Below are 11,709 nucleotides of genomic sequence, written 5' to 3' on the forward strand. Positions count from 1 at the left end.
TTTATATTTTTGATTTTACAATCTCAAGAAAAGCAACATTGTTAGACACTTTTTTAATATTTTTAAGGGGTCTTTCCAATTCTGGCCTTAAGGAGAAAATTATTGCTTAATCAAGCCTTTTATTGCTGTTTAAAAACTTTCCCTTTCTGTATATTTTCCTCTAGAATTCTATTTTACCGTATATATATTTATCTTTACTAACAGACACATAACAGCAGACAAGTGAACAGGAAAAGAAAGGACAATTCTTATATACGGTAGTAACCCTCTTTCTATGAAAAGAAACTTCTAGAAGAAAAAAAAAAAAAAAACAGTAAGATAATATGAACATATGAGAGGCGTTCAATAAGTAATGCCCCTCACCCTTTTATCTGGCAGGCAGCTAGAAAATAAGAAAAAAAATAAAACAATAAAAACAAAAAATTGAATTAAATTGATTTTTAGATTTCTTTTGTAATAATTTATTCCTTTTTCGGATTTTTTCTAACTTACTTCATTGCATAATACTTTTGCTACAGCAAACAATTACTATTATTATTACAAAATAAATAATGCTTGTGGTAAAGCATCCATAATATTACTCAAACCCAAAACGGTTCCGTAGTTGTTATGATGTTGTGGGGTTCGTATGATATATTATATTTTAAATGAACAAATACAACGAATTATTCAACAGATTCAATTACATTTTAATTACAAACCGATTATTTTTTTTACTACGGTTTTGTTTTTCATGTACAAACGAAGACGGAAGTGCCGCATACAGAATCCTCTTCTTCTTTTCATTCTTTGGTTATCTGATCGTTTCGTGACTCTCTCTCGCCACCTTTTGGCGTAGCAGCAAACTGCAGGGTTCCCATCCCGCTTTGACCATCAATCTGACCTGTGATTGACCTCTTTTTCTGACAGAGAAAAAACAAACAAACCCACAGTCCATCCTTTTATATTTGCTATATAAAATATTAACTTCACATTTTTGGAAGCGAATTATTTTTATAGCTTATTAAGACTGGCACGCGGTGGTAAGTACAGTCGTTGGACACCTGCTCGCATTTTACTGCAGCCTGATTTAGCTAGCTCAAAGAGTTCGTTATTTTAGCAATAACACAAAGTACATGTATTAAGTTGCGTTTTATAATGTGTGTGACATATTAAATAAGAACTGGTCTGCCATGACTGATTTAGAAAAGCTTAATTTAGACACTTTGGTCTTGTAGTTAGCCTGCAGTCAGATGTTATGCTAAACGCAGGTGTGCTGAGGTCCATCCTAGTTAACATTTGTCTCAATATTTATCCTTTATCTTATTTAAATAAATGGTACAACATAATTGATTACATGAAGATTAAAAAAAAAAAATATATATAGGTAACTTCAATGTAGAATTCTTTGCTAAATAAAAAAATAAAGCTGATAAGGTTATTAACATGTTAGAATAAATAAGTTAATTATGTTTTTAATACAATAATATAAGGACATTAGAGCTAGGGTTTCAGTTGGAAATGCAGTTTTTGCAGTCAACTTATTTTCTAAGTGTTGGACTTTTTTTAGCAATTCAAAGAAATGCTAATATGCATCATGTTACGCTGTAGGTTTTATATATTTAAAACATTAACAAAAACATGCTTTTATGGTCTACTAGTCTAATCCTTCTTCACTCTTTGCCTCTTACAGTGGTTGGAGAGATGTGGTGCTTCCAAAAACCAGGCTTTGAGTCCCTCCTTCTGGCAGAGCTGCAGAGGCAACAGCAGTGCAATCAGTTCTGTGACACTTTGCTCAGAGCCAGAGGTATTAACAAACCCATAAATAAGTGAAAATCCTCTGAGCTGGGTAATTGAATGAGGTTGCTGCTGATATTTGCATGTAGATCATGTTTATATTGCAATACTGTGCATAAGTCTTTATTCATCCATCCATCATCTTTATAGCTAAAAACTCCTTGTAATCTGTTATAAATTGGTGTTGTTCAACTGTTATTCAGGCTTTCTACATTGTTGTAACTTTTTATTTGCACTTTGGCTACTTTTTTACTCATTGCATCTAAAGTGTAATCAATTTCTTTAGCTAATCCACTGTGAACAATTAATCTTTTAGGCAAATGTAAAAAAAAAAAAAAAAAGAAGAAGCTCAGTTTACAGTTAATACAGTCTGAGAACAACATTCATACACCCAGCAGTTACATATCAACCATCCAAAACAGGAACCATCAATTTCATATGAAATAATCAAACAAATTTCTTATTTGTGGTGTAAAGATTGTTGCATCACTTTTGGATGTTTTTTTGTTTTTTTTTACCTTCAGGATCTCATCATCAGGTATATCGGTCCCAGCACACAGCTGCGTTCTGTCAACCTTAAGCCCTCACGTCTCCTCGGCTGTTTCCCCTCGCTGTCGTCCCCTATTGGACCGTGACGCCTCCTGGAGTCTCCGGGACCCTACTCCAAATCGCCAGGCTTCTTTACTCTGGAGAGATGGCTGGGGAGGGGGAGAATGAGAAGCAGGAGGCCATCTGTGCCGCAGCCAAGCTCGGCATCAGCGGGTTGGTGGAGGTAACAAGCAGGCTTAGCGCAGGGACGAAGCAGCACGCTGAGGCAGGGGTCCAGACCGAGCCTCTGAGGATGGAGGGGGGAAGACTGGTGAAATGGAGGAGAGAGGTGAGGGATGGGTTCACCTATTTGTGGAAAGACACGCTGTCAGAGAGCGGGAGAGACGTGTGGACTCAGACTGAGGAAGAGCTCGTTAACTCCCTCCCCCCTCATCCAGCAGTGCCCTACGAGACCATCAACATGGACGTTCTACAGAGTTTAGGGCAGACAGTCACACTAGTTTACCCACCAGCTGAAAACCAAATGCTCCAATCTTCCTCTGCTTCTACAGACTGTCTGCAAGAAGCATCTGGAAGCTCATATGTAGCCATGGTGACCCCACAGTACATGCCTCCCCCAGATTTGCCCCCAGAGACTCCCTCACATGAGGCCACCTCTCAGAGCTGCCAGGCTGAACCCAACCCTAACGAGTTGGAGCAGTTTGAGGCAAGCATCGCTGGATTCATCGACTCCTTTCTGAACCTGGAGAAAAAGGAGAACACCTGCAGAGGGAGGGGAGGGGGGAGGCCAAGAGGAGACAGGAAGGGACAGCAGAGAACCAGGACTCCCACAGGGAGGACAGCAAGGAGGCCCCGGGGAGGGCTGACTCAGAAGGTGGACACGCAGGAGATCGGGGTGAGCAAGCTGCAGAAGTTGTTCCCACACAGGTGGGTGGTGAGTAAGCCCAGAACGGGTCAGGGTGGGGGCACTGTGGGGAGGAAACTGTGCCAGAAAACCAGAGAGGAGCTGGAGTCCATCAGTAAGGGTCGAAGGAGGAGAGGACGTAAGACAGTGTTTGAGGTGGGCCAGAGTCCATACCTGCATCAGGGCGGGGTTGGAGGGACGGCAAAACCCCAGCGAGGGCGAAGACACACCCCACAGAAGCTCAGCGCAGCGGTGAGTAACCAGAAACAGGAATGCAGCCTTTTGCAATACATGTAAAGAACGATCGTTTGGATCTATTTGAATAAAAAAATCTAAGAATACAGAACAACTACAGTGCTTTATGTAGCAAGTAAAATAATGACGTTTTCCTAGAATGTGATCTGAATTCAGAAACCATAATGCCAATTAATCTTCATCTTTCCACAAACATTAAACCTGTTTTATTAAGACTTAATGTGTCAGTTCACCACAAAGTTAGCTGTGATACAGAGGGAAAAGGAAGCTTTTCAGTTTAGTTTACAAGTACTTTATATGGAGCAAAATCGTGGCCATAGTTTGTTTGACAAATTAAAAGTTTTTTTGAATAAAAAAAAGTTTATACCATAAAAAAAGAATGTTAAAGTCATAGGAAAATCATATTTAAATGTCAAATCATTCTGGCTTAAACATGTATATAAATGCACTCTTAAACAGACGATTTTGTCCCAAAAATTTACAAAATTTCTGTTAAATCTAAAATTATGTTCAAAATAAATCCTGTCAAAAATCTGTTTTTTTTTCGCTATCTTATGCAGGCCAGTTCGTTATACCTCAACCTGAACACCTACATTCAGCTAATCATATATCAAAGGTCATCTTGATTCATATGTTGCAGCTAATATATGCAACGGTTAAAATAAGTAATAAGAATCATTTAATTTACAATTGAGTTCCGTCCCAGTGTTCACAGGGATGGACGTCTTTGTCTTCAGCAGGTGTAGAGCTAACAGAGTCACCATTTAGTCACCATTTAGTGCAACTTGGTCCCAATGTAATTTCCCATTGGGAACCTACTAGCACTAAGTTGCTAACTGGTTAGCAAGATGCTTCCGAGACAACAGCCACAACCAAACTTGCTTGTGAACCTTCCGTCACAAAAACCTGGATAAACAACCAATCACATTTTCTTTATTCACTCCTGTAAAGTCGGGCACCACTCGGAACAGCCGCTTCCCAACGACTTTAAAAAAATGATACCTGGAAGTTTAACTCTTTTTTTTTTTTAACTTACAGATTTTTTTTTTTACTTGCAGATTAAAAAAAAGTTAAACTTGTGGCCTTGTTTTGGCGCGGCGGGGCCTCAGATGAAGGTGGTGTGGAATTGTAACTAACAGCTCAACACGTTTCCTGTTCCCACTGTCCTTGAATGCATTTAAAACATCATCAGTATTCTGTGTATGTGATCAGTTTTAAAGAATAACATGCCTCTGCTCCCTACACCAAAACAGTAGTCCAAATCTGCGAGTTTGGAAAAAAAAACAGCTTGAAAATATCTAAAAAGTAGTTTTTCTTTTAAACAAACCTTTTTTTTTGTGGAACAAGGCTCTTGTTTAGTTTCATAGGTTCACCTTTGTCCTTTCCCCACAATTTCCCAGTCCCCTCCTCCAGCTCCACGGCCTCAGGAGGACAAGCCTGAGGAGATTGAATCCCTGCTGGAGGAAGTCATGATGGGGCTGGATATTCTGCCGAACAGAGCTACCCACTCTCGGCATCCTCTTTCAAGAAGCGGCCACACATTCAGCAGTTCTGAAGTGCCCGTGCTGCAGCAGCAATCTGAGGGCGAGCTGCATGACGAGCTGGAGAACTTCCTCCACTGCTTTGATATCCATACTGAAAGCGGCAGCCCCAGGAAGGAGAAGGAGACAGGTGATGAGACTTCTTCACGGGGAAAACACAGTAGAGTTACGATTCCCCACACACCTCATCGGCTGCTTCAAGCTAGCTGCTCTCAGACACCCAGAGTTCAGGGGGCTGATCCAGAACCGTCATCGCTGAATGATGCCATTTTCCCCAGTGAGGAGACTAAGGAGAAAACTGTCAAACGCAAAAGGAGACCGAACAGAAGGAAGTGCAACACATATCTGTTCTCTTTAGAGAAAAGAAGCATGAAAAGAAAGACAGCACCTCAGGAGCTGAAGGCTGGGAAAGCCCAGGGTCAGAGAGATCAGCAGCTGCAGCAGACACCGGTGGTGAAACTAGAGAGGAGTAGGTTGATGGCTGTCGGAGCGATGCTGCAGGGGGACAGCAGTCAGAGCGCCTCACAAAAGGTGAGTTCATAGCAGCGTTCTCCTAATATTTTTGTAATTTCTGGTTTTGTCACAATTTTAGAAATTAAGAAAAAGAATGGCAGCTAAACCCAGATGATATTTAACTGAAAGGAAGGAAAACCTACAGTATAGTCTATTATTCAGGGATCTGTTTTTGATTACTTTATCTTAAAAGCTAATTAAACCCAACATTCAGTTTCCTGTTTAATGCAGTGTGTGGAAGACGTCCTAATCAGGCTTTTAGCTAGCTATGTATGCAGCCATACATACAGCCTGTTTTTCCCCTGGAAACTTCCCACAAATGTTCTATCCAGCTGTGTCCGAACGGCCTAGATCCTTCAATCACTAGATCAGGTGAGGTCTATTTAGTGGACTTTATAGTGATCTCAGTTAACCGACCATTCGGACAGTTGATCACTACTTTTCGCTCCCCTTTGGTCGCATGATTCCACCTCCTAACATGATGCCTGCGCCATCTTTGTTATTAGTCGCCGCTGTTGGTAGTGACAGCCTAAAGCGACAGCAGGCCGCTGTGACAACAAATCATATAATCCTTTGCAAGGATGCTGTCCTCGCAAAGCATTCCAGTATATATCTAGTGACCATGGATAATCACCACTTTTCAAGGTGCATTATAGGAAATTTCAAGTTCCCAACTTTTCCATTCACTCAGACACTCATTAAAATAATGTAACCACTATATTGTAATTAAGGCGGACATTTGGACTTATCGCTCACAATCGATGTGTAACCAGATACACATCCGGGTCGCCCTCGATATTATTTTGTAAAAAAAAATACTTTAACTATGTTTTTCCCTCCCCCAAAATAGTAAGCTTATTAAACTATTATTTGTTAAATGTTAATAATGTATTTCCTGAGAAAATAATTGCCTTAAAATCCCTTTCTTTTTCATCACCCGCTTGTGCCCGATCCGTACCAGAAATGGGATCCCACACTATTTTGCGAGCTAACTTCCGTGAGCTAACTTTTTCGGTTTTGGATTGAAACCTAAAATCTTCTCTTTTTGAGTTTCATGGTTTCCTTTCGTGTTAGCATTATTGTATATATTGCAACACCTAAAGAAAGAAACAACTAAAATGCAGATAAACATGGTTTAATCATATTATGTTGAACTACTTTGAGCCTGTCCGATGATGACGTTAGTCAAGGAGTTTAACGGACAAAATGCAAAAAGCATCAAAATTGTCTCAGAAAAGTCAACCACGGATGTCTGGGGGACAGTGATTTGCCTACATGTTATGAATGCTGGCGTACCATAAAGAATAAATTATGAACAGTTTAGTTTGTGCCTTCAAGTCGTTGTCCATAGGAAGACGTTACTTGGATATAACCTAACAGAATATCTTCAGAACAGCTCCAAATGACACAAAACTCATATGGGTGAGTAGAACATGATGTAATAATGTAAAATCAAGGGCCCAATGTAAAAAAAAAAAAAGCAATTCCCCTTAAGTGAACATGTGAATAAGGATGTTTATTGACTAGGATTCATTTGTTTACATTTTTTTCAACATAACTGATAAGGAGTTTATGAATTTGAGGAAAAGGGAGAACCATATAGAGAGCAATCTTCATCTTCTTCAGGAGCAATCAGACAAGACATGTGACTTATAACATTTTGTGTTAAAGATTAACAAATTAAATTAGTAATCACTGGTTTCAACCTGGAATTACTAGGAATCTCCAGCAATATTAATTTAAACTAAGGTCTCTCTTATTTTTTTTCTTATTGTTCTTTTGATATGTACTAGATACTATTTTTTTATATGTGCTGGAAAGAATCTAATTCCAGCTCTAACAGTTAACAATTCCAAGATCAGCAGGAATTATAACCCACCCCATGCCTATTGTTCCCTACAAGAAAAGACAATTGTCATTTTTACCTATGAAGGTGTAAGCTAAAAGCCTGATCCTGATATGTTTTTGGCAGCTAAGAAATGAGAAAATGTGAAAAAATGTAAAAAACTAGATATCAGTTCCTGAAAGAGCTGGTAGCATGTCCCACTGTAGATTATAAAATAACAGATTGTTGAAATTGTTACCCTTTACTAGAAAACAGAGTGGGTTTATGCTCTCTTTATTTTTCCTTTGGGATGTTTCCTGTAGCGTCCATCAGAAGCAAAGACCATCTCAGAGAAAAACTCCTCTATTAACCATATTGGAAAGAACCCGGTGATCAAATCCTACATAACCAGGAGCAAATGTAGGGAAGCAAAGATCCAGGTGAGCTTGAACCTTTCACTCTTTAGCTCAGAAAGATGTAGAGGCTGACCAGTGAAGATGTATTTCCAGTTAATAGCTTCATTCAGACATTATTGATATGAATCACTTGTTAATTTTGGGGCTTCAAGTGATTTGATTTAAAGGTAGAGTGGAGGATGTTCTTCTTCCGGGTGGATCATCTATATAAGTGGTCCTCCTAATTGTAAACCATTCTGGTAATATGTTTACGTAAGGTTGTCCTACGTGCTCGTCTGCATTTTCACTTACCGGTGGTGATGAGTCTGACATAGTGAAGTAAGCTTGTATGAGAGATGCAAACAGCAACTTTTAAACAGAGCGTGCATGAGGACAAATGGACTTGGGGTTCCCTCTCAGGTGCGAGTACAGGGTTGTGCATGTGTATTTTTTGTGGAGAGGGCAGGTCTTTTCAAAAATTCGCAAAAATCCGCCACTATAACTTTAACAAAAAAAAAATTGGGTAAATAAGTTAGTATTTTTCGTACTGATCCAGATCCAAGGTAAGATATCTAAATAATATGCTTCAGGAAGGGTTTTTATTCATTGCTAAAGTTAATAAAGACTTTATTTTGGTGAGGTGAATTACCATATTTTCAGGACTATAAGCCACTACTTTTTCCTCACACTTTGAACCACACGGCTTATAAGAAGGTGCAGCTTTTCTGTTGATTTTTCCTAACTGCCAGAGGGGGAAGTCAAAGTTGGAACTGAAAGAATATGTGGGTAATTTCTATTTAGCACAAGAACATGCTAGCAGCATGCACAATGGAGAACTGATTCCCCGAATTCACACATGTTTACATTTTTTTTGTCACATTAAAGCTGCCGAACCAATGAAGAGACTGGGCTCAATTCCAGCAGAGGTGAAATAAAGAGCTAACGAAGCTTCATCTTTCAGTAGAAGCTCATACTCCTGTGAGCCAACAAGCTAATGGGAGCTAGCATTCTTCTTTGTCCCTATTCCAGGGCATATATGTTGATTGATTGTCTTAATGGATCTCAGTGGAGAAATGTACTCATTTTATCAGCTGAAACAGTCAAAGGAGAAGAAGGTGATGGAGGTCATTTTGTAGGGCTCTAGAAGTGCTCCTCCTGCTCCTCCTTGCACAGGAGCAAATTCCGGTCCTGCTGATGGGTTGTAGACCTTCTCCGGCCCTGTCCAGCTCTCTTGGAGTAACTGCCTGTCTCCTGGAATCTCCTCCATGCTCTTGAGATTTTGCTGGGAGATACAGCAACCTTTCTGGCAATGGCACGTATTGATATGCCATCCTGGAGGAGTTGGACTGCCTGTGCAACCTCTGTAGGGTCCAGGTAGCACCTCATGCTAACGGTAGTGACAGTGACCCTAGCCAAATGCAAAACTGGTGAAAAAGAGTCAAGATGAGGAGGAGGGGATGAAATGTCAGTGGTCTCCACCTGTAAAACCATTCCTGTTTTGATGGTCGTCTCATTGTTGCCCCTCTAGTACCCCTGTTGTTAATTTCATTAACACCAAAGCAGCTGAAACTGATTAACAACCCCCTCTGCTACTTACCTGACCTAATCAATATCCCAGAAGTTTAATTAACTTGATGCTATACTCTGATTACAAAGCGTTCCTTTAATTTATATATATATATATATATATATATATATAGTTTTTGCAAAGAGAAACAGGTTATAGCACAGGGTATCAAATTGTAATTGCACTTTATTCATTGCACAAGTTATTGACGTTGTAGTGCGCATTGTAGATTCTGGTTGCAGCAAAAATTTATGACCTGTGGTAGTGCTCCTTTTGGCAAATGGGGTGTAAAAATCTGAAATTTAGTTTTTTCAAAAAATTTAGTGGGCACGGCTTATAGTGAGACACGTTCTACAGTCCGGAAAATATGGTATATTTGTAAAGTCCTCTCTACTAATGTTAGTTGAACATGTTAATTTCACGCTATTCATGTCTAGAAGTAGCTTGTTGTTATAAGTTGTTATAACCATATATATTTAACAAGAATTTCATCCAAACAGATCATCCACTGACCTAATTACCCTTTTCTATGAGAAGATACCTGACCCTGAAAGTTCCTTTAACAAAATACCCTACTGATCTTGAGGTGACATGACAAAAATAGGCATCTTCCCTTCTACTTTTTTAATGTTTTACATAATTTTGCTGTAGATATATACAATTGTGTTTTTCTCCCTGCAGAATAGAAAGAGGAGCCTTTTCTTTTAATTCTGTTTCTTAAGCCCCTCCTATTAAATCAGTCATAACCTGGTATATTATATAAACAATCCTTCTGAAACTCTTTAAATTAAATATACCGTCATTTTCGGACATTAAGCAGCTGCTTTTTTCACAAGCTTTGGACACTGCTTCTTATCTTCCGATATGGATTTTCTGTGGATTAACAAGATTTTTGTGATATCGTAAGAGAATTTGTTTTGGACAGTTCCGCATATCACGTATATCGTGATATTCGGCTGCCCAATATAATATCGATCTTTCACTTCTTAATATCGATTTAAAAAAAAAATGGTTACATAAAACATTGATGGGAAAATGGGCTACCCCTGCACCACCACTCTGGCAGAAAGCGCTGTGGAGCCCTTTAACTGTGCGCGCAGCACCAAATCTGTATTTGAGGCAGTCACAGTGGAAGAAAACCCCAAACAACATGGATAATAATACCTAATCAATATTTTCTGATGAAAATATACAGCACTTGATGTTTTATCTCATCATTTGTTTTTGATAGCTGGGGAAAATATGGCAATATATAGTGATACTGCAATATCGTGATAATATCGTATCGTGACCCAAGTATCGCGACATGTATCGAATCGCAACACTCATGCCAATACTCACTTCTACTACTTTGCCTGGTGGAAGTGCATGTGCACAAGTCTGCCAGTGGATTCTGACAGCGTGGAGAAGTGTCCACGATCACCAACAGATTTCGAAGGCATGGACAGCAGCACGGTGAAGTGGAGGACACCGCCACGGCCCTTCAAAGGCCGTTTCATTTCCAACACCGAAGAAGTGGAATTTGGTGGTTTAAGTGAGCAGGAACAAGACAATGGCAATGAATGACTGACTTTGCTTTTGGTTAAAGCCTAACTTGCACCTTAACTGAAAAGGTAGGCCGAATCAATTTCACAATGCAACAAGACAATTTACATTTAAAATAAGAAAACACAATTGCATTGTCTTATTTCAAGTGCATATTATCAAATTATCTTATTTTAAGAGAAAAATATATATATTCCATTGGCAAATCATCTCATTTACGTACTCAAATTAAGGGTAAATACACTTAATTTAAGACAGTTTTACTTATTTCTAGATTTTTTTTTCAGTGTTTTTCTGATGTGCTGTATTTTATTTTTATACAGTACATTTATTACTCGTTTAAACAGCACAGTACATGTTTCGAAGTTGTAGTTGCCGGTAGTCAGTGGTGTCAAAAGTACACACAATTGTTACTTAAGTAGAAGTATAGATACTGCAGTAAAAGTTAAAGTATCAACTTGACCTCTTTATTCAAGTGAAAGTGAAAAAGTATGTGCTCCAAAAACTACTTAAAGTATAAAAGTATAAAGTAACCTTTAAAAAAAAACCAGCCAGATGCCACTATAAGAAATTAAAAACTACATTTTTCGACTATTTCGATAAAATCTTGGAGATAGGGCCAAGGATGAGGGAGGTCTTATTGGTCTCCGTCTCCATCTCCCGATAGGCTCTCGCCTGTGTCCGACCTTTCAGACATTTCAACTTCTTCTTCGACATCTTTTTCTGAATCCGACATTCTAGCATGGCATAGACAATTCGCGTTTGCAGTTTGAAGAAAACCCTCATTGGCTCTGATGATTTGCTTTGGCATCAGCACAAATCGTCAGCACAAATCTGAC

At 39.1% G+C, this 11,709-nt stretch overlaps 1 protein-coding gene across 1 annotated transcript in view; it reads left to right on the forward strand.

The window, feature by feature from the left end:
* Positions 1-928: 928 nt before the first annotated feature.
* The window catches only part of LOC107101014, a 16,163-nt gene continuing 5,382 nt past the window's right edge, over positions 929-11,709 (forward strand). The window contains exons 1-5 of the mRNA XM_015399750.1: positions 929-1,022; positions 1,673-1,786; positions 2,301-3,481; positions 4,885-5,556; positions 7,687-7,803. Of these exons, the coding sequence (XP_015255236.1) occupies positions 2,471-3,481; positions 4,885-5,556; positions 7,687-7,803 (1,800 nt within the window). The 5' untranslated portion in view covers positions 929-1,022; positions 1,673-1,786; positions 2,301-2,470. The remainder of the gene's footprint in view (positions 1,023-1,672; positions 1,787-2,300; positions 3,482-4,884; positions 5,557-7,686; positions 7,804-11,709) is intronic.

This window comes from Cyprinodon variegatus, unplaced genomic scaffold, assembly GCF_000732505.1.
Source record: "Cyprinodon variegatus isolate N-32 unplaced genomic scaffold, C_variegatus-1.0 Scaffold1045, whole genome shotgun sequence".
Taxonomy (NCBI): domain Eukaryota; kingdom Metazoa; phylum Chordata; class Actinopteri; order Cyprinodontiformes; family Cyprinodontidae; genus Cyprinodon; species Cyprinodon variegatus.